The following is a 25836-nucleotide window of genomic DNA, read 5'->3' as shown; positions in this document are numbered from 1 at the left end:
TAAAATTTGATTGACTATTGATTTGTGATGGTCGTGGAGCCGGTGCTGGTGGGACATCACGATATGGTCAAAATTTCGACAAGTAACTGATAAGCGTGAATTACCCTCCACCGTTAACGTCTCTCCCATGTAGCAAAACGCACGCGCCATTTTGACTTATTTTTCTCTTTGTAATTTCAGTTTGTACTTAGCATAGTTCAGCTCTCCTAGGCATCTTGCCTTATGGCCGTTAAGTGAGCTCTACGCGCCGCTCCTCTGAGCTAATAGGTGAAGTCCCCACTCAGGTATTCCAAAACCGCATGCATTTGCTTCTTCTTCCTCGTCTTAGCTGCGTCACTGATATATGGAATTATTTTTGTTCCACTGTTGTTGGTTGCGGTGCTTTGATGCCTCTTCTGTTCAATTTGAATTGTTCAATTTCCTCCTGCACGAGGGGGTTGCTGGATCACCTCCTTTTCAGGGAGAGGAAAAGCTTGTTGGGTATTTTGGTTTGACACTGCTTCCCACCCAAATAACAAGGGACCTACGTATGAGTTAAACTTACTCTATGGTTTTGCATGAGAGTTTTTCTCTCTCATTTTTGTGATCCTGCTTTTTCTTGCATATACTGTCCTTGAAGATCGTTACATTTGCCGCTTTATCAGTCTGAAATGTTATATTTGTTTTTTTCAAGTTTCTGTTTCGTGTTTATTTCTCCGCATTCTCAAATACTTGGTCATATTCTAAGGAGGAAAGGAAAAAATAAAGAAAAAGGTTAATGTTGAATTTCGTTTCCTCTTGACAATTGGTTTCCCCAGGCTTCATGGAGTTTCTTGTTGGTACCCTACAGTTTTGGGCTAGTTCTTTCTTAGTTGGTTGTAGGTTCATGTGCTGCATAAGACTTTTAGGGGAAGAAATTTTTATTTTCAGCAGCACTTTAGGGATCATTTTAACAATTAAATCATGTTCATTTGAACTATTTACCTCACAGGGACAGAGAAACGGCTCAATTTATGCACTTTGGGGTGCACCATCGGCTAACTTGTTTCCATCTTTGAAAGGTGTTCTTTTGAAATGGTATGTACGTTGTATTATTCTTAAGTTCGCCTCAAACTATAGCTACTTCACTTGCACCTACTTTGTTCCCCTTCTCATATCCTATATTATACACAGGATAAAAGAAAGAAATATTTGACTGGTGAGAGTTCATCAAATCCAGATATAAATGAAACAATCGTGCCAAAACCTGAAATCTTGGAGTTTGAGTTACCATCTGATGCTATGTATTCAAGGCAATTAAGGGTACATTTACCTTTCTAGGACCTTTTGAATTCATGAGCAATTATATATTGCCATCATAAAACAATATCTTTCCTTTTTTTTGGTTACTGCTATTCTTGATTTGGTTTAATTTAAAATGCATAAATTCTCTACCCTAATTAACTTACTTTTCTTGCAAAAAGAATTGAACAATTTGCATATTTTCTATTTAATTAATGTCTACTCATTATCAATATACCTGTTATGGAAAATATTTCCTTTGTTTTTTTGTTGTAACTTAGCTTGAAAAATTGGTACAATTTTATGTGTATGCATATAATTATAATTGATGTAAACACCCTTTTACCTTTTCTCCTCGAATTTTTCAGGACAATATTGCAAGTTCATCTGGAAGCAATTTAAGATCATTTTTTTCTGGAATGGGATTCTCACCGTCTCTTGTTGACAAAGTAATTGAAGAAAATGGTATGTAATGCATGAATAATTCTTTTTTTATCTGATCTTAAATTGAGTATGGATGGATATGGTGAACAGTGTCGTACATACTGATTTAACAAAAAAAAAAAAAAAAAAAACCACAGTCTGTGGATCCAACATTTGGCACCTTAGCTATTACTTATACAATTACATCCAGGGGTCATGTATAGTTGTTATAACATTTTCGTTAATTCCTTAAAGAATTATATGAGATGATTCAAAGGCTTTTTCTGACAATATTGATTGATAATCTTCTCTTACATCTAGGTGAAGACAATGTTGACCTGTTATTAGAGATTCTCACGGAATGTTCTGTAAGTGATCAATAATTTTTTTGCACCATCCCTATCATTCCGTTTCTTTTATTCCCTTTTCCTTTTTTGAGAAAGATTATATATGTTCCTAAATAAGATGAGACTAAAGTTGCTTTTAACTTCATATGAGAAGGTTTTGGCTTCAGAATGACACTTCTTTTTCTTTTGTTTTTATGTGATGGACTTATTTGGAAGTTTTAACTTCTAATACTTGACCTGCTTTGGAATGAAATAGGGTCTTCAAAAATCAAACTCCCAGTCATCAGATTCTCTAGATAGCTTGTTTGATGACAAGGATGCAAGCAATCCTCCAGAATATTCCACATTTGTTGAACCAAAAGAGGTAACAAGCTGGGATCTTATTATGTTTATGCCAAATCACTTGTTTTCCAGTTCTAACTTGAAGATATATGATGAGTATTTGAGGCTAAATCCTCAGGATCTGTCCAAATGTATGGAGGTTCTTCCAGTCTGCTCAATTATTATTGATCAAGTCTTCTGTCAGTACCTCCTCCTCCCAATTTATCTGCAGCTGTAAAAGCGTTTAACCTTGACAATATGATTATTTCCAGCTGGTGCATCTTTTTATTTGGATTTTTTTCCCAATTGTTTGTTGCATCAAGCATAAATTTTTTTGATTTATGGATATATTTTGCACATCAGGAATCATGGTCTGGATAATTGTAAGCTTTTGAAAATTAGTCATTATCTTATTCTAATATCTCTTTTGCTGGATGAGCTATGCTTTAATGGTTGAAATTCCATGCACTTACATTTATCCATGACTTTTTGTTCACACGAAGTTTGGTTTCTTTGCTGTGAACTTGTGGAAAACATTGATTTGAAATTCAGCTGGATGATTGTGTCTCATGGTGATTTCATACCATAGTTTAGTAGGAGATTTAATACTTCATTGGATTTTGTTAAATCTTTGATCTTTTGCAGGAGCCAGATTTATCTGGGATTTATGATGACAAAAGATCATCTTTATTAAAGATGAATTTCTCTGTAGAGGAGGTTGATTTTGCAATGGAAAAGCTCGGTACATAAACGTATATTTTTGGCAGCTTTTTGTGCGTGAATGCCAGAGAACACTTTGACTTTACTCACCTTATGATCATACCTAACACGTGCTTTTTAAACAACATTTCCGAAGATTGTCTTTACTTATGGTCCCTAGTAAATCTGGTACCTATATTGTCCTTATTCTGAAAGTTTGTTGATTTCGTGCTTTTACATATCAGGTGTACATGCTCCAGTTGATGAAATAGTAGACTTCATTACTGCTGCCCAGGTAGCTGCAAACTTTGACAAGGAAACAGAGGAGAAGCTGGATAATGAACCAGAAATAATAAAGGTGGTCTATATTCCACTGTATCTTAGGATGTTAAGGGTAAAAATGACGCTTTATTAGGGTTGCTGCTAAAGTTGGCAGTTAGCATATGTGTCTTCCTTGTTTGAGATCGAGATGCTTTGGCTTCTGCTGGTTTGCAGACATAATTTACTACTTTAAAGATAGTAGTTTCTGGTACTGTGAAGTACATATACATAATTTTAGGTATCTTTTAGCAAAGTAGTTACTGTAATATAGCTTTATTATAGCGTCATAAGAACTTAGGTAACTATTGATTACCTTACATGGTGAAGAAAACCTATGATAGTTTTTGTTGTGACTGCTGGTTGATTGACCTAGAAAGGATTTCTATGTGTAAAAAGTTGTCAAGTTTGCAGTTAATTGCGATGGCTTATGCAGTTATATGATTGTCATTTCATTTGTGCGTGTTATATATTGTATGTGGAATATTAAATATTTGATTGACCATTAATTTCCAGGAAATTAGTAATGAAGCTTTGTTTGGGACTATGGAGAAAACGCTTCGCTTGCTTGAAATGGGTTTCTCCGAGAATGAAATTTCATTAGCAATTGAGAGGTTTGGTAAGTAATTATCATCATGATTTGTTGAGATAGCAATTCTGCTCCACCTGCATGGCAAAGCTTATGATTAGTGAGAGTTATTATTCTTTATTTATTAATTCTGCTCCACCTGCATGTGTGAGTTATTATTCTTTGTTTATTTGTCCTGCAGCTCTTTTAACATTCCTATGACACAGCATAAGCACAATATAATGGTAGTTATCGAGTTCTAGTACTCAATCCTACTAGGAATACAAAATTATTATTTTGTTAGTTAAATAAAACTAAACTGGCAAATTTAATAATAAATGTACATTTTTTTTTTTTGAGGAAAATAAATGTACCTTAAAAAAAGTTAAGAGATATATATTATATACAGTAATATATAAAAGTAGTAATAGAATTATGGCTATTTAATATTTTAATAGCATCCATTACTAAAATTTTGCCAAACTCCAACTTTTATTAGCTATCAGCAACTGCTAGCAGCTATCAACTAGCACGAATAGTTAAAACAAACAGGCCTTAAGTAAATAAACAAGTCTTAATTAGAATAGGGCAAGGGAAAAAAAATGTGATGTCACTAATTTCTAGGAAGCTACACAGATGGGCCCATTTTTCATCTCTTTGCTTCCTATATTTCTTCAGTTGAGATATCTCCCATTTTCCCATAAATCCTTCCCTAATCTACACTTTGTCATCCTGTCCTGTCTAGAAAAACTATTCAGCTAAATATCGCGTTCAGGCTCGTATTTTCTCCTCTCTTAAAATAGCAGTGTTATATAATCTAGTTTTCATACATTAAAAGACATGACTTGTGGTGATTAAATGTGTAACATATTGTCTTTCTCACAAGGAATTGCCCTCATTTAATGCTTTCAGGTGCAGAAGTTCCAGTTTTAGAGCTAGCTAACTCAATATGTGCAGAACAAGTTGGTGAGAAGTACATTATAAAAGATAAGGTGCTTTTCCCCCTTGTTCATCAAATTTTTCAGTGCACAAGTATTATAGATTTTTCTTCTCAGTTTGAAAGCTTGTTTGGACTTGATGATAAGAAAATTGTTCTCCAAGGCTTGCATGTGTAAATAAAGTTACTCAAGTGAAAAGAACTGCTACGAGCCAAAGCAAATGAATTAATTCTATGTTATTGTCTGACAAACTTGGTAAATGGCTGATCTATGCTATCAAATGGATATAATCTTCATAGTGATCATCAATTACTTCTCATTGATGTGACATTAGTTTGCTAAGTTATCAATTTTGCTGTCAAAATCATCCTGTGATATTTGATAAAAGGCCTACTAAATCTCATGGGACAGTCTAATTCCTACTCTCAACAAATCCAAAAATATTGGTTTGCACTTTGCATGAGTAGACACAAGGGGAGTTGCACGGAGACATCTTTTTGTGTCTAAATTCAGTGGCCATGGAGAGCCTTAAAAACAATGGAACATGCTTAATGAGGCGTAGATGCTATCTTTTGCATTGTTTGTGCGTCTTTATCAAGTGAACATTCAAGGAAAGGTCAAAATAATTGTTTCACTGCTGTTTGTTTCCTTGAGCCCGATGGTGTTATGGAGAATGTTAATTTTTCAAGTTCTTTTGTCATTTAAGAGTTTTTATGTGCGATATGGGTTTTTTTGGGCACAAAGCAAGAAGATTCATTTAATTGTTTTTACTTGTATTGGAACATTTTTTCTAATCTCATGCAGTATTCTTCGAAATGTTCAAGAATCGGTAGCTCACGTGTTGCAAGTGATTGTGGATCATTTAGTATGGATGTGGGTAATATACTGAAAACAGAGGATTTTGGCCAAGATTCTGTCTCTCACTCGAGCAATCTAAACATGGAGGAAGTTCGAAGAGGAAAAAGACTGAAACAAGAGGACATTGGGGACTATCCTGGTACTCAGTTTGGGAATGTTAGTTTTGAGGAGGGTTATCCAAAACCAGAATATACTGATGACCCAACCTCCTATTTTGAACCTACATGGGTGGAGGAGAAAATTGATGTGGAATCGACTGGACTCAGAATTCCTAGAGCACTAAAATCCAATTCATGCAAGAGTGTCGATCGCATGGTAGCTAAACCTCCATATTTTTTCTATGGGAATGTTGATTCAGTATCTTTCGACACTTGGGGCAAAATATCTCAGTTTTTATATGCTATTGAGCCTGAATTTGTAGATATTCGGTTGTTCTCTGCATTGAGTAGGAAAGAAGGCTATGTGCACAATCTTCCTACTGAAAATAGGTTCTACATACTTCCAAAGCCACCAATGTCCATAGAAGATGCAATGCCACATACGAAGAAGTGGTGGCCATTATGGGATACAAGGAAGCAATTAAGCTGCATCAATTTTGACACAACTGGAGTATCTCAGCTCTGTGATAGGCTTGGAAGGATGCTAAGTGATTCTCGAGGTTTGCTTTCATTTGAGCGAAAGAGAGACATTCTTCGTCATTGCCAGAAATTAAATCTTATGTGGGTTGGTCCACACGAAGTGAGCCCTATAGAACCAGAATTTTTGGAACTCATTCTAGGCTACCCATTGAATCACTCTGAAGCTAGTGAGAGTAGTTTAATAGAAAGGCTTCATTCACTCAGATATAGCTTCCAGATAGATGCTCTTGGGTATCATCTCTCTGTATTGAAGTCCATGTTTCCAGAAGGAATAACAATGTTATCACTTTTCACTGGTATAGGTGGGGCAGAAGTTGCTTTGCACCGCCTCGGGATCCATATGAAGGGTGTTGTCTCAGTGGAAACTTCTGAAACAAAGCAGAGGATCCTAAGAAGGTGGTGGCACAGTAGTGAACAAACTGGGGAACTAGTACAGATAGAAGACATTCAAAAGCTAACGAGTAGTAAGATTGACAGACTGATAGAGAAGTTTGGTGGTTTTGACTTCATCATCTGTCAGAGTCCATGCACATTTTCTGCAAAAAGTCCTAAAATTGGACCAGAGAGTATTTCAACATCTGCTTTCGACTTTTCATTGTTTTTTGAGTTTGTTCGTGTTATGCAGCGTGTAAGGAGTCTACTACAAAGAAAGAGGTAACTTATTTCTCCCTTGGTGAAAGAGGTAACCAAATTTTCCCATGTAATCTTGTTCCTGTATGTCAGAAGTTAATAAGGATCGTGAAGGCAGTTCTTCTCTTGATATTTAATGACTAGTAAGATATGATTGCACAAGATTTTTAGCTTCTTGTTCGTTATTTTCTGTTCAGGTGAACTAATGTATTTGTTATTCTTTTGTCTCACTGTTTTATAAAGGCAATTTTCAATATCTGCTGTTACAATTAAAGGTTAATGATCTGCTTAGCACAACACTGACTTGCATTTTCTATCATTGGTCTTCAAAAGCTTCGCAGAATGATGCTATTTCATTGATGCAATCGGTTATTTGGATGAAGCTATAATTTAAAGTCGAATTCCGTCTTGCTTAAACTAATCTTTGTCCATTTTATTTGGACTTGTGTAAATGATTTATGGGCTTTGATTAAGGAAAGCAGGCGGCATTCGTAGGCCCTGACTTTTATTCTTTATAATCCGTGTCAGGCTGTCGCCACTCCACTCGCCATGAATGATGGAAAAAAAAATATTTTGTTGTATAAAATGCCCAGTAAGTGATAAGAGGGTACGACTTAAAGTTTTGTGGGTTTGGTCATTTCATTTGTGCGACACGAAATCAGATGGGATAATTACTATATATATAATTAAATTTAAAATTAGAAAAAATAATAAAATCAAATATTTTCATACTAATATTTAACTTCTTATTTAAAATATTTAAGTCATTTTCACTTAAACCAAATGAAATACCTAATTTTTATAATATAACTCTCATTTTTTTACCCTTTTTTTAATAAAATGAACGGCAACAATGCTCTTGCTTAGACTTTAATGTTTAATCAATCACTTGGAAGTACCCACAATAATAATAATAATAATAATAATAATAAAAAAAGCAAAATAAATCGCTTTTCTTCAGACCTAGTGCTCCTTTTGATAGCAAGTTGCTTTGTTGGAGGTTCATGAATATATATTGTATAATGAATATATATTGATAATCATTATGGACAAAAGAGCCCAAAGTTCCTCCAACTTCTTTCTTTTCCTAAAATATGGTATTTGATATTTGATTATCACTTCTCTGCTTATATCATGCCAAAATGAGGCTCCTTTTTCTTTTTTTTGGGATAAAAACATGTAGAGAGGTTGTCGCAACGGCGATAAGTTTATCACTAAGTCTTTATTTTGCTGTTTCCAAATTAATCTCCTCTCTTTTTTTTTTTTTTTTTTTGCCACACTTTCAAGTTTTTAACCACTTCTTCTGGAATTATAACGAAGGAAAACACATATTATCTTAAATGGTGTTTAGTGTTTTGGTTCAAACTAAAATATTTATAATCATATATGGAAAAAAAAGAATATTTAAAAAAAAAAAAAAAAGGATTCTTTTAGTTGACAGTGTAGACAATAAATTTTGTAAATCATTTCATTTGTTTTCTGAAGTAATGTGTATTTAATATGCATGCATGGAGAATCAAATCCATTGGAGTATCTATTCAACCAAATGCACCACCATAAATTGCACTACTACTTGTTTTGTTCTCCATTAATGATACGGTAAATATACAAAGGATACATTTGTTTGCGGATAAATTATTCAATTACAAAGAGCACGAAGCAATTTGACGAGGGTACTGTAAAGATCAGTGAAGCTACTCGGTTGCTTCTTTCAAGGCCAGCTTGTCATGGTCTGGCATCTTCTCTCTCATATTCACACATACACATGAAAAACACTCTTTTATTAGCTTTCTCTGTATCTCTCCCCTCTAAAGCCAGATAAAAGAAGGAAAAAGACAATTGCTTTCTTTTGCATTTCCAATTCTTTGAGTTGGGTAAGTATTCTACATTTTTATCTACTCTGAATCTTTTAACTTTCCATGTACTGCATTTTTTTTTTCTCTACCTTGATTCTTCGCTCTTCTGGGATTCCTTTATTAAAAACTCTACTTTTGTTTTTTTCCGCTGCGGTGGAGCATTTGCAGCAATGTTCCTTTCATTTTCTTTTGACCTACTTTTTGAATGAGCATCAAATCTATAGTCCCTCTTTTTCTATTTCAGGTCTATATAATTAGAGCTTTTGCATCCTTTCTGTGCGTCCCCATCTGCATTGTTTCAAGGTAATCGCTCTTCACTAGTAAAATGCTTGTTTAATTAGCAGTTTAACCATTAAATGCTTTTGTACTTTCTACATTATTACTATTTTCTTTCGGGTTCTTGTTTGCATATGAGGCTTAACTTCTATCCTTGTCATCGACGGATACAATGGTCTAATCTAGCGCTTTTAGATTCTGAGTAGTGCTTCAATGACCACGATAGAGATTTTATTTCTCCTTCAATGCAAACCTTATTTGCCCGAAACATTTGACATAAATGCAGAATCTTTGTCGAAAATTATGCGTTTTGGTCTCATAGTTGAAGCATAGAAGAGAGTGCTTTTATTCCTAATTTCCGAAGGAATTATGGAAGAGAGCTTTGTACCATTCCGAGGAATCAAGAATGATCTCAAAGGGAGATTGATGTGTTACAAGCAGGATTGGACGGGTGGTTTTAGGGCAGGCTTCAGGTACATCTTTTACTTGCCATATGATTTTGCAATATTTATATCATACTATAGTATTGTGCCATGAACCCGGTTCAGTATTAAAGTTTAAGCTGTTTTAGTTCTATTGTTGTTGAATATAGTCTTAAATGATTATGCTAACTTTGTATCTTGTTCCTATTTCTCTTAGGATTTTGGCACCCACCACATACATATTTTTTGCATCAGCAATTCCAGTTATTTCATTTGGAGAACAACTAGATAGAGAAACAGGTAATTTACATAAGCATAACTTATTTAAAGTGGTTATTCTTCTTCTTTATCTAGTGCCTTCCTCCCTCACAATTTTAGTGGTTATTCTTCTTTATTTGTGTCTTTAAGTATGTAATTTAACTTCTTGTGATTTCCTTTATTTTGGTAGATGGGGTTCTCACAGCAGTTCAAACATTGGCTTCTACTGCACTATGCGGAATTATACATTCCATTATAGGAGGTCAGCCTTTGCTGATCCTTGGAGTCGCAGAGCCCACTGTAATTATGTACACATTCATGTTCAATTTTGCTAAAAGTAGATCTGATTTGGGATCAAAACTCTTCCTGGCATGGACTGGATGGTATATAATCTTATATTTTCCCTGCAAATGAATCAATTTTCTGTGTCTTGTGTTTTAATCTTTACTTTTCTGCCTTTGTTTTTTTTCACACTTAACAGTCTGCTGCCTTTAAATGGCTGTTTGGAAGTGCAGGGTATGTGTTTGGACGGCGCTCTTGTTGTTTCTACTGGCTATCTTAGGAGCTTGTTCCATTATCAATAGGTTTACTCGTATTGCAGGAGAACTGTTTGGCCTTTTGATTGCCATGCTTTTCATGCAAGAAGCTATCAGAGTAAGAATGCAAGCATTGATCTTTTCTTTTCACTCTCATCTGTAATTGCCTAATCAAAGAGATATTGCTAATATCACTTTTCTCAATTCAATGCATATGATTTTGCAAAAAATAGTTGTATACACCACGTTGATCAGATTTTGATGGCTTTAATTGCTGATTTGCATTTCCTTAGTTTGTCTAGTTCCATATTTTGATTTTTATGTTTGGTTTTGCTAGGGACTTATTAATGAATTTCGCATACCTGAAAGAGAAAATCCAAAGTCAATTCAGTTTGAATCCTCATGGAGATTCGCAAATGGAATGTTTGCTTTAGTTCTTTCATTTGGACTTCTGCTGACTGCACTAAGAAGCAGAAAAGCAAGGTCTTGGCGCTATGGTTCTGGTAGGTGTGTTGAATTTTTTTTTTTTTTTTTTAAGCGATTGCAGTCAAACAACCATGACTTTGTAATATCCTATAATCATTATTTACAATATTTATTATTACTTTCTCACAGGATCTCTTCGAGGCTTTATAGCAGATTATGGTGTACCATTGATGGTGCTGGTTTGGACAGCTGTTTCCTATATTCCATCAAAAAGTATTCCAAAAGGAATTCCAAGGCGTCTTTTTAGTCCAAATCCATGGTCAACAGGCGCATATGAAAACTGGACTGTCATGAAGGCAAGGATAGTTAACAGAGAGCTATCTTTTTTCCTTCTATGTTTTCTAATTATCCTATCTTTTAGAACCAAATATATCGTTAATTGCGTATGCATTAAATTGACAGGATATGCTAAACGTACCAGTTCTCTATATAGTTGGAGCTTTCATTCCGGCAACAATGATTGCAGTGCTCTATTATTTTGACCACAGTGTAGCGTCACAGCTTGCTCAACAGAAAGAATTTAACTTGAGAAAGCCTCCTTCTTTCCACTATGATTTACTTCTTTTAGGATTCATGGTACACTATGGATTTCTCTGCTTGGCCCTTCTATATGATTGGAAAATATGGAATTGTCAAGAATCTGAAATTATGTGATGGTGTGGCAGGTCATCTTATGTGGTCTTATTGGGATCCCTCCATCAAATGGTGTCATTCCACAGTCTCCCATGCATACTAAGAGTTTGGCGACATTAAAGCACCTAGTATGCACACCAACTCTGAGCATATGCATTTTGTGCATTCCCCCATTAAATGTCGGATAAGATGTGGGGCATCTGTATAAGTTGTTTAGTATTAAAAACTATATGTTGTGCAGTTACTTCGTAATCGACTTGTAGCAATTGCACGCAAATGTATGAGTGATAATTCAAGCTGGGGACAAGTGTATGAAAGCATGCAAGAAGCCTATCAACAGATGCAGACCCCATTGATTTATCAGGAGCCTTCTGCTCAGGTACATCAACTTTTTATTTGTGTTTCAGGTGCTTCATAGTTAAAAGAGGTTACTTTTGGTGATCAAATCGTATCCATCATGCAGTTCAAGTTCCGGCATTTGGGACAGGAACAAGATTTTATATATTGGCTTATGCAAGTCTCAGATGACTGCATTTAGATTTACATTCTGCAGCGAATTATTCAACATTTACGTGTTTTTCCTTTTAAATTGATAAAACTGATATGGGACTGAGTATTAACTAACTTTGACTCGTGTGAGCAGGGATTAAAGGAATTGAAAGATTCAACGATTAGGATGGTCTCAAGCATGGGGAATACTGATGCGCCGGTTGATGAGACAGTATTTGACGTTGAAAAGGAGATTGATGATTTATTACCCGTTGAGGTGAAAGAGCAGCGGCTAAGTAACTTGCTTCAAGCTATAATGGTAGGGGGATGTGTTGCAGCCATGCCTTTCATAAAAAAGATCCCGACCTCAGTTCTCTGGGGTTATTTTGCATTCATGGCCATTGAAAGCCTACCCGGTAACCAGTTCTGGGAGCGGATATTATTGCTTTTCACTGCTCCAAGCAGGAGATACAAGTAGCCAACTCACTCCTTTTTCCTCTTTGTCTTACCTTACCTATGTTCATAATTTCTGGGGAGATTGTGATTCTATGATTTTGCCTGCTCATAGTAATTCCATTCTTTGTCAGAGTGCTGGAGGAATACCATGCCACTTTTGTAGAGACTGTGCCTTTCAAGACAATTGCAATATTTACAATTTTTCAGACTACGTACTTGCTTGTCTGTTTTGGCATTACATGGATTCCAATCGCTGGGGTTCTTTTTCCTTTAATGATCATGCTTCTGGTACCTGTGAGACAATACATTTTGCCCAAGTTCTTCAAAGGAGCTCACCTTCAGGATCTGGATGCTGCAGAATACGAAGAGGCTCCAGCTATGTCTTTCAATCTAGCAACTGTAAGTTTTGGCTTTAATATCATTTTTTTAAAACTTTGGCCTCTGCATATTCTTAAAAAAGCTCGCTTGCACACATATTATTGGTTGATACAAGTTCCATGCCATTTGGGAATCATCATTTCTTGGAATTTTGATTGTCTGATACCAGGAGGTAGAGATGAGTAGATCAGCATCATTTGCAGACGATGGAGAAATTTTAGATGGGATGATCACTCGAAGCAGATGCGAGCTAAAAAGCATCCGCAGCCCCAGGCTAACAAGCTCCACTTCTACACCATCCAGAGAATGCAAGATCATTCAGAGCCCACGGTTTTCAGATAAGGTGTATAGCCCTCGAGTGAATGAACTAAGAAGGCAGCTAAGTCCTCGACAAGGCGGAAGAGGACCCTCTAATTTGGGAAAAAGTGGTTAGTTGCCAAATATTGGTGGTCTTCGTCGTTCATTAACCAGGAAGAAAGAATTACAGCCAAGGATAGTGTAATGAATATGTAGGAAACTTGTAATGGGAATTCCCAGTCGTTCGTTTGTTGTTAATATGGGATGGTAATTGTAAAATGTCCACCAAACACCAAGAAATTTGTAATCGGAAAAAGCCAGCCAGCCAGCGAGCTAAGAAATTAAAATATCATGTTATTTCCACTAACTGTCGAGTGTTTGCATGAGTAGACTTGGATATTCTTGAACTTGAAAGATTGCTTCTCAATTATAAATATATCTTTTTCTGTTATTATACTTATCGTATGAAGACATGCACTTGCACAGACACTTAAGGAACAAACAGGTGCTAGTACGAGAAATGTTTTAACAGCAAGAAATTGCGTCATGTGAAAAATAATTGCACTGCCATGAAAACTGATGAGACTGAACTTGTCGGTCCACAGAAACCTGTAGACAGATCAACAGGGCAGTGCCGCGTAGGCTTTGCTTGCAAATGAGATGATATCGGTCAAAGCTTAACGAGTGAATTTGGCCCGTTCTTGTATTCCACATGGAATGTTGGTAGTTGGTATATACGTGCGAGGGCAACCCCACCCCCACCAAGGACAAGATTCTTCTTCTATTAGTATATATATAAATATATTTCCTTTTGACCCCCCTGCCTTCCAAATTCCAATTGATTCCAACTAAAATTTAATAAATTTGAGGGGAAAAAAATTCCACCGACAGCAAAAGAAATTAAAAAACTCGTCTTGCCGCTTCGGTACTCGAATCAGATTATGGCTAACAGCACGAACTCAAGTTACCACCACCACCAGCCACCCCCCGACCCCGTATTGGTGACCTAATCTTTGGTAGGAGCAGGTTTTTACCGTAAGGCTTAGATTCAACCACGTCAGTTCGCTTCACCAAAAGCGAGTAGACGACTCTAGCAGGGTCCTAGTCGTCAACTACAGAGGATGCTGGAACGATATTTGGAAGAACTTACATGTGTCTTCAAGATTCTTCAGGCAGTGAAATGCAACTTGGTAAACAAAATAATATTAACTGAGCGAAGTGAACAAATGAAGAACGGATGAATTGACCTTAAAACTTTATCTTAAAACGTATAAAAGACAAATGAAGGAAAATTATACTCCTACTCAATAGTATGTGGCTATATCTACGAATGCAGTGTGCATGCCTTAATCAGCTAGCATTTTACTTTTGTATCATTCCTGAAACAGAGGTACGTGATGTTGCAGCCGTGGATCGGAAGTGAAGGTGGATACTAGGGTCCTCAGAGACCTAAAGAGGCCGTGTCACTATAAAAGGGGTTTTAAAATTGGCTAAGACTATGGTAGTTCTTAAGATCAAAATACAGCTGCTCCATAACGCTAGCCCGGAGGATGAGATTGCAAACTATAACAAAATGAGCAAACCTGTGACATCAAACCATACAGAAAAGAAAAATGGGAAATTATGGTCCCCCCTTCAGCATTAAATTTCAGTCTCCAGTGCAGGTCGCAATCATTTTAAATGCTTTATCAATAAAAATGTACCATGTAATTTCACCTAGCATATCCCTTCACTCTATTATCATGCACCATTAATGTTTTTATGAAAATGAAGAAAACAAAATTTAGAAAGTCAGCAGGATGATTTTCCAGTATGAAATTTCATTTAGCATAAGATGCCTGAAAACTCACAAGATATTAGGTCATCAGGAAATGATAACAGCACTAAAAGCTCTTTCTTTATTAAAAATTTCATCTAATAAACCACCTGTAATCTTAGATCAAGAAATTCTAGACAAAAATCAAGTGCTCTTGCTCAACTTACGACCGGACAGCGCTTCGGACTCATAAAGCATGTGGTTTATAAGTCCCCTTGCAGCACTGCAAAGCAGGAGAACTCAAGTTAAAATCTCCAATTATGTTGCTATCAGAGAAAAGGAATGGGAATCTGTACGTATCAATGCATGTGCCCCTAGTACACCACTCCAGCCTGTGTACAGGATGATGTAGCCCTTTCAACATGGGTAAACACATGGGAGACGAAAAGGTGTATGTAAACTTACTCATCCTTCAACTTCTGAATTTTCTCTGGATCTGTCTCATGCATGTTCCTTTTAAACTGCTGTCTAACCATACCAACAAGAAGCTCTGTGTTATGTTGCTGCAAAATAAGTAAAGAAAGGTCAAAGCTCACTTCCCAAAGCCAACTTGATATGCATTGACGAATTGATATAGAAGGTTAAACAAATACAAGACAAGTAATTCTTGAAGAAAATATCTAATCTTCAGCTAAGCTAAAGTGTTAAACAACTTGGGTAGAACTACAAAACATCTTATTGGAATTGGGTGAAATATTATAATTCTTAATCTTAAGATTGCAAACTCTATACAATTTTCAGAACCAAGGGCCTTGAGAATTCACTAATTACTTTGTGACTTGAATAACATGCATTTTCCAAATCGAGAGAATGGCCAACTTTTTTTATTCAAAACATTGTGCTTTTAATCTTTTATGAAATTAATTTCAGCTAAAAATTGCAGTTTTAGGAAAAATAAGGACAGACGGTAGTCATTTTGCATCCTCATTGTAAAAGAGGTTTGCATTGCTAAATTTTTCATACATACTTCTAAATTGAAAAGATTTTCGCTTTTGGTTCTCAAACAATTTAGCATCAACTATCAACAGCCACTATGAATCGCCATTGGTTAGAATATAACAAATGATCAATGAGTTGATGAAAGCATTTGAACTGACAACCACCAGCAGTTCACTTCATAAAGTCATCGATTTGCTATGATCCCTTCAACTAACTTCATTGCCAAAATCTTCTATCTCCATCAATTCTATCCCTAGCTAGGAGCAATCAGGAGCCTAATCTTTGAAATGCAGACACAAAAAGGACCAACAATGTAGCTGATATAGAAAATTAAAATAAAAACAATAAAGGAAAACAGGGGCAATATAAAGCACTTGTTAATCCGAGTTCTGTAAGGCCAACTCTTCCCTAAATCTATCATTGCAGTCCTCGTGTTGTCCAAGGATCCAAATCAAGCAAGCAAATGAATGTAAGACAATATGGTGCCATTTTACTTGGTAAAATGACTTTAATCAGAATACTGAGAATTTGAGAATCAATATTCCATTAGAAATAAACCCATAAATAAAGCTAATTACTTGCATAATATAACATAAATTGCATTAAAAACGATGGGAAAAGATTATTTACCCGATGACCAATATATTTAGCTCTTCGAAGGCACTCGCGATAAAGCTGCAATTTTTAGGAAGACCTCTATCAATGAACCCTATTGTGAAACTGAACTCCAAAAAAGAAAAGGCAGGAAACGAAAAGCAATAGAGTGAATAGATGATACTTAACCCGAATAACGTTATTGGCAAGTTCTGGAGGCAAAGCTGTTTGCAGAGACGGCATGGTTTGCAAATCTGTTCGTGTTTAAGTGTGAAGAAGAAGAAAATGGAGCAAATGCGTCGCAAACGATCCCCTCCTACACGCTACAAGTATTCAACTTTACTTGCGGTCGATGAACGAGCGAGGGGCAATTTTCGCTGATTAAAGTTTGCTCGGCAACTAGTAGAAGACCTGCCGCCTGCGTGATTACGTGTCCTGAAATAAATGTCGTTTACCAATTGGGTTGGTCGTTCTAGGGAAACGGATGCTTAGAACGAGTGAATTCTCTAGTGCCGTTGCCGCCTGTCGTTAACTTTTAATCCCATCCGCGTTAGATTTTCTAACTTCTCCGTACAGTATATTTTTCGGAAGCGAATTTATATTTTCGTCTTTATAAAATTTATGTTATTTATTATTATCCTAACTAACACCACCATACCTATGTTTTCTTGTTGAATTGACCTATAAAAATACCGAGCTTGCCAAAATTTATGCATTTTGATTTTACATGCATCATTTGAATTTAAAATAAAACGTAGTGATAGAGATGAAAACATGTAGCATAAAAATTGGAAACCACTAATAAAAATTTGTAATAATCATACAAGTAAATATTGGACCGCCTATTACAATATAATATATAGGGCCAAAAAAATAGACCCCTACAATTTCATCACACAATAGGGGGAGAAAAACCCTAATAGGGATGGATGCTAATTAAGTATTCTATAGTAAGTAAATATAAAACCATTATCAACATATAACATTAATAATTTTAGCAACCATAAGCAGCGACCTCTTGCACACTTTCAGGCTCCCCATCTCTTAAGCACTCTAAAGGAGGTATAGTAACTGTTTCTTCAATCCCATAAGCATTCCAGCAAAATGGATCATCCACTAGTTCCCCTTCTTCTGGTAAAAGCTCAACTTCTGATAAAGTTATGTTAGTGCAGGGTACAGTGTCGCTGCAAGCAAAATGGATTGGTGGGGTTCTAACATCGTACGTGCCCTTAATATTCTTGTATGAAACATCTGTTACAAAGACAGCTGAGGTCTGATTTAGACAACCCTTTGATAAGCAGTAGTATTGGTCTATGATCATGCAGTTTCTAACATTCTCCATTTGAATGTTCTGAAAAGATATGCCTGAGACACACCCCGTCCCGCCTTGCCATGTCTTGATCCTAACTCCATTATCTGAATCTCTTATAATTGCGTTGCTCACTGTTATGTTGGAAACACATGCCTGGGAATTGTGTACTCCTAGGCTCCCGATACTGCAGAATTTTTGGGAAAAAAAAAACAAAAGAAGAAAGAAAAAGCAAGAAGAAGAAAGAAAAGAATTAGAATTGGAAGATGGTGTAATTATTAATCAACAATTTATAGCAGCAGCATTTGACACAGGCAGGCACTTGATGGTTGATAGTTAATAAAGGCAAGACAGTACGTACCTAATCCCGTGACTAGGCCCGCAGGTTACACCTTCTATGTCAACATTGGAGCATCCAGTGCCAATTGATATGCAATCATCACCTGCATTAACCAGGAAATGGCAATTGTGTAAGTATTTTTACAGCAGACAAAATAAAAAGAGAGATGCTTTTGGTTTAGTGTACCATTGCTAATGAAAGAGTTGTATATTCCAACTGTCTTTGTATTTTCTATATGGATTCCATCTGTGTTGGGGCTAAGCTTAGGAGAAGATATAGACAGCTGATTTATTAGAACTCCTTCGCAGCCGTCGAATTTCATGTGGAATTGGGGGCTGTTTTGAATCCTTAAGCCACTGACTTCTAGATTGGAGCTCATGAAGAACCTAATTAGCTGAATCAAAACAAACAGTTACGGACGTTAATTAATATATGAAACTTAAAATAAAAAAAGCGGTGATGTAATTTGGTTGTTTAATTATGACTTACTGCTGGGCTGTCACATGGTCCTTTCGAGGAACCTCCATTAGGACCCTGAAATCAGATTTAGTATGGCATTATTAATTGAATTCTAAGAGGGGTTCATTATTATTCATCAAAAGAATCATATAGTTAATGAAAATATTCCGAAAACAGAGAGCAAGTGTAGATAAAGCAAAATTACCCTGTGAGGTTTGCAGGGGAGATCCCACCACTTGTCTCCATTGCCTTCAATAGTTCCTTTTCCAGTGAGAGTCATACCATCAAGTCTATAAAAAACTAGCCACTGCTTTTGGCTATCTGCTTTTGGCCATGAATCTGGTCCATCTGGTGGCATTAGGCACCCATCAATCTGTTCACAAACAGAAATAGTTACAGCTTTTAAGTGACCAATATTTTCTCCCTTTTATATATACATATATAAAAAAAAAAAAAGAAACAAAATGGAAATCTTTTGTTTATTGAGAAAGGCTCACCTGAAAAACAAGTCCTGGCTTGCAAGGCCCTGTAAAAATAGTTGAAGTGATCATAAAGACATAGCCTGAAGGAGCCAGAATAACCCCTGATTCCACTGCGCAGGCAGCTTTCCAAGCTTCCCTGAAAGCGGCAGTGTCATCAGTGGAACCATCACCGACTGCACCGTAAGATGTTACGTCGAAAATGCAGTCTGAGGTAGAGTTGTTGCCAGGATCATTGGGGTAAGGGTCTGATGGAACCTGAGGAGGATTAACAGGGGAAGAAGGAACAGAGGGATCTTCAGGATCAGGGGCATTATCAGGGGATGGAGAAACAGGGGACCCGGTCCCTGCATGTTTTGAAGACTTGTTCTTTGGCTTGTGATAATGGTATCTTCCTACTACATTACTTGAATTCTCTAGCAGAATAATCATTGATATCCCAATAATTAACAATCCACGAACGAGCTCCATGAAAGCCAATGAATTGAACTTCAACTCTATAAAGAAGAAGAGTCTAAGAAAATTTAAATGTGAGAGCAAGAACCACAAATAATTCCTTGGAAGAATGCCCACAAAAGAATCTCAGGTTCACTGATTTTGGTGAAGCCAAATTCAATGGAGGAGAAAAAACAAGAGAAAGAGAGAGAGAACAAAGAATGTATATTAACAACTAGTGAAGCTTATAAGTTGAAGAAGCATTATGAAGCAGAGGCATTTATTTTATACATGAACAAAGAAACTACTGTAAAGCATAAGTAGACACGTGTCACGTTTGAATTGATTGAAACATCGTTTTCAATAATAAGGAGAAGGGTTAAAAGAGCTTAGAGAGGTCTCTGATCAGTCCTTGTGTGGCAAAGGGAAAGGGAAATCCATGTGTTGGTCATAACCCTTTTTATTTATTTCTCTTGTAATAAATTAATTTCCAATGCATTTGGTTTCAATGTAAAGTGGTCCGTTTTCCTTTTTTTTTTTTTTTTTTTCTTCTTATTTGATTTTCATAAAAAGGGATTTCATCACCTGCAATAGTATGAGCTTGTGAACTAGTTTGAGGCTCTTGTTTTCTAGAGGACAGTGCCAAAACCAGATGCAGTCTTAATTCTTTATTTGTATTCAAAGTTTCCCAAAATAACATATTTGCATAAAAAACAAAAGAACTTATTGTTTTAGAAAAAAAGAAATCTCTCTCACTATATATGTAAAATATAAATAGTGGGTTACGACATTTAAATGGTAATCAAGGATCATTCAAAGAGATCAGGTACTTCTAGTAATCATCTAAAGGAATTATGGTTGCTTGTAGAATAATGATATTAAACTGGTTTAGCTGTCTGGTAATACTGATTAAGTATCAAATGATTGATTAATCCTTACAAATAGTTTAATTAGGAATTAAAATGAAACAATTCTTACTAACTGGTCAAGAAGAGGTTTAGGAAATAGGAATCATTCAAAAAAAAAAAAAAAAAAAAAAAGTGTAACTTTGTCCATCCTATTTGTAACTTATCCACCTTTAGACATAAACTATTTTTGTACGTATTGTATTGTTGTGAGAACAAATGAAGCGTTAGAGTGGTTAGGAGCAAGCTTTTTTGCATCATTTTCACAGAATGCTAACCCTATGAGCATATAAAAAGCTTTTAACTGTTATTGGTTTTGGGTTTAATGGGTGCTGCAAATTCACATCAGCAATTTATAACGCACATGTTCTGCTTGTTCTTTTATGAGAGAGAGAGAGAGAGAGAGAGAGTTATGGTACTGCATGTACAGGAATAAAAATAATTAAAGAAAAATTGGTAGAAGCTGTGGCAATGTGGTGATTTAAAATAAGAGATAGTCTCGTGACTCTTTATTGTTGTTTTGCCAACTTTGGGGCCATACAAGTAGGAAGCATGTAGTAGGTCCGCGACAATAGAATTAAACCATTTCATGAGTAGTCCAAATCTCATTTATGGCCCATCGCATACAAAATATAAATATAAATAATAAAAAAATGAGAACAAGATTTTTAAAATTAAATTTATCTGATTAATATAAATATGAATCATGCAATATTCGGGTATAGTCGAAATTCAATAAATTTTAGAATACAGGTAGTTATAAATTTTTTTTAAAAAAAAAGTGTTTGTTTTTATGTGTCACGGGCGGGTTGCATTAAGGGACTCAAAAATTAGGGTTACCTGATATTCAGAATTTGGGTATTGCACTTTTTGTCCCGTGAGGAAAACTGGAACAGCAATGCTTGTGGTGGTGAGCCATGACAAGTAGGATTAAGCAAGTTGCACGCGCCACACGCTCCCGCTCCCGCTCCACAATAGTGGTTAGGTGGTTTTATATGAATATGATTGGCTATTTATGTAAATGGAGTTGGAAACATAAATTCACATGCAGCCGATTAATTTCAAAATGTTTTAAGATGGGTGACACGTGTAGGTTCAGAATTGACGAGTTGGTATTTTATGGGTGTCACGGGTGATGATAAGATGAAAAGGATTACAGGGAGGATTAGATTCTTAATTGCAAAAGACATCAGACGTGACATAAAACATTAGCATTAGCAATTACTTGTAAGCAAATCTACTATTTTCCATGCACTTATTGACACCTAATAGTTTGAATGTTGATAGACGGCTTACTATCCTGGTAGTATCTTTTAAATTCATATATTTTTGAAAAATTTTAATTTGCTAGCCTTAGTATAATACCAAAAAGTTAAATTTCACAGTTTTTAATAAAATAATTTTAGTCAACACGCAATTTGTATTTATAATACATGAAACAACTCTCTCAACTATAAATTTATTGTCTAGACATGCAATCCACTTCTGCTGGTTTAATCCCCTGTTAATAAAAATTCACAATTATGGATCTATTATGCTTGGAAGACATGCATCGAACAATTAATTATTTGCTCAAGTGACAAAAACCAAAAAAAAAAAAAAAAAATGAAAAGCTTTATCGGTCTGTACTGCCGTGATCTTCTAACTGTGAGTAGAAAGACCCGTGAGGAATCATCAGTGCGTATAATGCCAATCTGATTTGAAATTAGGAAAATGACTAAAAAAAGAAACAGAGAGAGTAAAAATGTAAAAAATGTTTTAACCAGTGAAGCGGAAACACGAGGAGAAAGACATTGTTGCTTGTTGGAGGAGAATAAGCTAAAAAAACAACATCTGTCTGGCTGACTTATCACGTGCAAATAATAGTATTATGGTTGCTGTTCTGTTCTCTGTCTACTTTCTACATGAGAAAATTGTACCTTGGGTGCCTTGCCTTCTTAAACCTCGTTTCATGGGAGAATAAAAACAAAAAAAAAAAAAAAAAAGAAGTGATTTCACATCATTTTTCTTTTTGGTGCATTAGAAACCTTAATTGGGAAACCGTTATCAGGTTTGGATTAATTTTAAAGTCGCAAGGCATTTGTCAATTTTGGCCGGCAAGGCAACAAACTAGTTAGACATTGATCAACTGGACAAAGATAGATGAAAACGTGCAATGCAACGGTTAACATAATCATGAATATCGTTAGCAAGAGGCTAAAAAGAAGCAAAGGATTCATATGGGCAAAGAGGCTGATAATGAGGAAACAAAATTACACAAATTATAACATTGCAGCAAATAGAAGATATGCTTATGTTCAATTATCAAGAGACTAAGGTTATTGCAATCACTGCACTGGTACCACTTCACTTCTAGTGCAAAAGGAAGTTGCATGTAGGAAGTCTCCAAAACAATACTAGGACAAAATTTGTCAGCTGCAAGGACAATCGAAGTTACCTATAAAAGGAAACAATGTCCTCTGCTACTTCTGACTCTTCCATAAAATCCATAAAATCATCCTCAATCAGAGAACGAATACTGGATTTTGTTTCAGGAGAGCCCCAGCTTCGAGTACACATCAATCCACTCATTAGGTCTGGTTGTAAGGAAGCCAACCAACGACCAATTTCTCTCTCAACTGTGCAATATGCTTCTGGTGAAGTCACAACAGAAACAGGAATGGCCAAAATGTCACTAGCCATCCTTGACAGAACAGGATACTTGGGGCTTGCAGCTTTCCACCAACTCAATATATCAAAATCCTGGCTCAAGGGCAATATTTCATCTTCCAAATACAGCTCTAGCTCTGACTTCAAAGGCTTATAATCAGGTTCTTCAACAAATTGCTGGTACTTCTCTAACACAGCAGAGTTATCATCAGAAACTCCCACTCCCATGGAAGAATCCTCTTTCAAGTTCAAAGAAGTTTAATCAGTCATTGATTTCCTGCTTTGAGAGAAAAGAGGTACATAATCTTCATAAAGACCCTGAATGGCTGTTAAAACAGTAGATGAATCCGAGCTGCCATGGTTTCCAACATGATTTGCCAAAGAGACCTCATGGCATTTTATCTTGCATCGCAGATCCATCACTTCAGCAATTGCCAAAACCATGAAAATACTTGTCAAGTTTCTCAAGCATTTTCTTAGCTATAGGGCTAATAAAACTATATGAGCCAAAAGATGTCTGAGCAAGACTTGCGCGAACCTCATAAAGACTATTAAGATAGATGTTTGCAGTAGGTTGTTTTGCTTCAAAGACAGCTTCCGCAGCATTGTACAAGCCTCTAAAAGTTTACAAACGCCTTCAACCTTTTTCCACTCATCAGCAGAACACTTGTCATAGTATCCACACTCTTCGTTGCTCCATTCCCCCTTGGCCTCCAACTCTAAAGCCTCTTTAGATTTGTGTACGCATTATACCAAGTATATGTTGGTCTTGCAAAACTCATAACTTCATCAACCTTAGACAGTGTTAGATATCTCATTGAATGCATCATTCACCATTAATTTAAAGATATCAGCACAACAATACAAACGAAACTGCTGACCACCAAATGGAAGCTTCCTCTTTTGTTGCACGAAATCTTTAATGGCGTCAATTCCTTCATCATAGTAATAACAGTTTTCCAAAGTAATATTTGATACTTTTTGGCCAATCTCCAAGTCAACTATAGACTTCAGAATGAGCCCATCCAAAAAATCATCATCAGATAACCTAGTAATAGGCCTAAAACCTATTACTCAATTTCTCAAATTCCAATCAACATCAATGAAATGTGCTTTCAAGCACAAATACTCACCAGCTGATGGGCACCTTAAAACATCAACAGAAAGGCTAATTTTGTCCATCCAAATTTCTCAAGACCCCTTTAGCTCTCACCTTCCATTCCTCATAAATGTTAAGGCACTCAGCTGGCAGCGCATCAAAACTTGCACTTCTAAGCATCGGATGACTCTTACGTAATAATTGAATAGTAAAACCATGCTTTGGTAAAATATCTTCAACGCAGGTCAGCACTGCCAAAGCCCTCGAAGCTTCTTTTCTTCATAATCAACATAAACATTGTGAATAATCTCATCATCTGAATCGGATTCAGCAGAACAATAATCATCACCAAAGCTGCCACCAGAATATTCATGCCCGCGAGCATTGCATTTCATTTCGATTTCATCATCCCCCTCTTTGCATTATCTCCATATAAATCTAACAAGAAAATCAGACCATTAACTAAAAAGCTTAACAAGATAACTAAAATTAAAAATCCTAACTCGGAAACGAAAAACTGAATGCAGAGAGAAAAAGGACATAAAAGAACAATCGGATTCAACAGAATAATAACAATCACCACCAAAGCTGTCACCACAATATTCGTGTCCGCAAGCAGTGCAGTTCACTTGGATCTCATCATTACCGCCTTTAGCATTATCTCCAGACATATCTAATAAGAAAATCAGACCATTAACCTAGAAAGCTTAACAAGATAACAAGAACTAAAAACCCTAACTCAGAAACCACAAACTGAGTATAAGTAATAATAAGTAAACAAACAAGGCAATCGATAAGAAAACGAACCTGATTAGAAGGATTGGAGCAGAAGAAACAGCAGAGGCTTAGTTTAGGTTATAGACTAATATCATATCACTGCGAGACTACGTTCTAATGCGCGGGAAATATCACGCGCAAGGCAACGAAACGAACGATGTCGTTTTAATTGTTGGTTTTTATTTTATTCAATTCAATAGTAACAAATAGAGCATTGGACGGACCAGTGGGCCAATGGCTACTGCATTACCTATTCACCTTCAAGAGTTATAAGTTTTGCATGCATTTTGCGAATGGCCTCCGCTGCGGACGTCGGAAGTTCCTCCAAAAACGAAAAAATTTCTTAATGGAGAGGAAAGTCTAGGCGAATGAGTCGTGTCCGGTTTGAAATTCTGAGGAAACAACTTTTGATGTTCAAATTGATTGTTGTACAAAATCTTATTTCTTATAATGGCTTCTTGGGATGTTACTAAACTATAATAAAAAGAACATTTGGAGCGGGGGAAAGCGCTGCTTTCTTAACTGATGTTTTGACAACTAATTAAAAACAACAAAAAAGTAAAATTCTGAAACAATATTTACCCACGTTACGGCATTATTTACAGTATTATTTATATCCATGCAATACTAACTGCAATAAAAGAGTTATGCTTGTAATAAGCGATGCATACTACTGGCTAGTTAATGTTCACAATTGCAAAAGTTTCGTCACCATGCACAAAGGGGCGACAATAATAGGCGTGCACAAGAAACTATCAATAACTATACATCTCAGAGAGCTACCATATGTACTTTTTAACTAGGTATTTTCTGCACAAGCTTTAATCATCAAAAATTTTGATTTTTTTGACAATCCTAAAATTTACACTCTTGCACGAGAAACCTTGTTGCATTTTGGTTGATCCCCATTCAAACCCATGCTTCTGGTCCATACCTGCACAAAACACT

General features: G+C 36.0%; 5 protein-coding genes and 1 pseudogene across 12 annotated transcripts in view; 2 read left to right on the top strand and 4 right to left on the bottom strand.

The window, feature by feature from the left end:
- Positions 1-125: 125 nt before the first annotated feature.
- On the top strand, positions 126-7256 carry DRM3 (S-adenosyl-L-methionine-dependent methyltransferases superfamily protein). 3 transcript variants are annotated; one of them, XM_012228766.4, is made up of 11 exons: positions 126-284; positions 971-1056; positions 1153-1281; positions 1629-1725; positions 2005-2051; positions 2287-2394; positions 2997-3093; positions 3296-3408; positions 3885-3987; positions 4849-4928; positions 5679-7256. In XM_012228766.4, exons 2-11 carry the CDS (start codon positions 1054-1056, stop codon positions 7026-7028), a joined length of 2127 nt encoding a protein of 708 aa, XP_012084156.1. In that variant the 5' UTR covers positions 126-284; positions 971-1053; the 3' UTR covers positions 7029-7256. The 3 variants fall into 3 exon arrangements, with proteins under 3 accessions (XP_012084156.1, XP_020538692.1, XP_012084157.1); XM_020683033.3 differs by having other exon boundaries at positions 138-267; XM_012228767.4 differs by lacking the exon at positions 126-284 and adding an exon at positions 321-527.
- Positions 7257-8587: 1331 nt separating this feature from the next.
- LOC105643599 (boron transporter 1) lies at positions 8588-13454 on the top strand. Its single transcript, XM_012228763.4, has 14 exons — positions 8588-8874; positions 9101-9159; positions 9419-9605; positions 9772-9854; positions 10003-10195; positions 10328-10466; positions 10686-10851; positions 10964-11130; positions 11237-11410; positions 11500-11595; positions 11709-11846; positions 12111-12430; positions 12544-12811; positions 12960-13454. Exons 3-14 carry the CDS (start codon positions 9502-9504, stop codon positions 13221-13223), a joined length of 2112 nt encoding a protein of 703 aa, XP_012084153.1. The 5' UTR covers positions 8588-8874; positions 9101-9159; positions 9419-9501; the 3' UTR covers positions 13224-13454.
- Positions 13455-14890: 1436 nt separating this feature from the next.
- EMB2786 (COMPLEX 1 LYR-like protein) lies at positions 14891-16939 on the bottom strand. The gene is made up of 4 exons (XM_012228762.3): positions 16626-16939; positions 16473-16517; positions 15309-15406; positions 14891-15126 (listed from the first exon to the last, which is right to left on the bottom strand). The coding sequence occupies exons 1-4, from the start codon at positions 16677-16679 to the stop codon at positions 15048-15050; spliced, it is 276 nt and encodes a 91-aa protein (XP_012084152.1). The 5' UTR covers positions 16680-16939; the 3' UTR covers positions 14891-15047.
- A 274-nt stretch (positions 16940-17213) lies between these two features.
- LOC105643597 (Pectin lyase-like superfamily protein) lies at positions 17214-19721 on the bottom strand. The gene is made up of 6 exons (XM_012228760.4): positions 19042-19721; positions 18750-18917; positions 18575-18619; positions 18272-18479; positions 18107-18188; positions 17214-17932 (listed from the first exon to the last, which is right to left on the bottom strand). Exons 1-6 carry the CDS (start codon positions 19492-19494, stop codon positions 17431-17433), a joined length of 1458 nt encoding a protein of 485 aa, XP_012084150.1. The 5' UTR covers positions 19495-19721; the 3' UTR covers positions 17214-17430.
- A 2881-nt stretch (positions 19722-22602) lies between these two features.
- LOC149495169 (zinc finger BED domain-containing protein RICESLEEPER 2-like) lies at positions 22603-25320 on the bottom strand (annotated as a pseudogene). The gene is made up of 2 exons (XR_016321792.1): positions 24919-25320; positions 22603-24784 (listed from the first exon to the last, which is right to left on the bottom strand). The product of XR_016321792.1 is annotated as a zinc finger BED domain-containing protein RICESLEEPER 2-like (transcript).
- Positions 25321-25447: 127 nt separating this feature from the next.
- Positions 25448-25836, bottom strand: part of LOC105643596 (calcium-dependent lipid-binding family protein) — a 38593-nt gene continuing 38204 nt past the window's right edge. For 4 of the 5 annotated variants that reach the window (XM_089724192.1, XM_089724195.1, XM_089724196.1 and 1 more), the window contains one exon: positions 25448-25822. The gene's annotated coding sequence lies outside the window, so the exon portion shown is untranslated. Of the gene's footprint in view, positions 25835-25836 lie in introns of all 5 variants that reach the window. The other variant, XM_089724194.1, reaches the window with a different exon arrangement.

The sequence above is a fragment of the Jatropha curcas genome, chromosome 7 (assembly GCF_041381405.1).
Source record: "Jatropha curcas cultivar XTBG-Jc1 chromosome 7, XTBG_Jcur_1.0, whole genome shotgun sequence".
NCBI classification, from domain to species: Eukaryota; Viridiplantae; Streptophyta; class Magnoliopsida; order Malpighiales; family Euphorbiaceae; genus Jatropha; species Jatropha curcas.
Note: the sequence above shows the minus strand (reverse complement) of the source record. Positions and strands in the feature narration are given on the sequence as shown.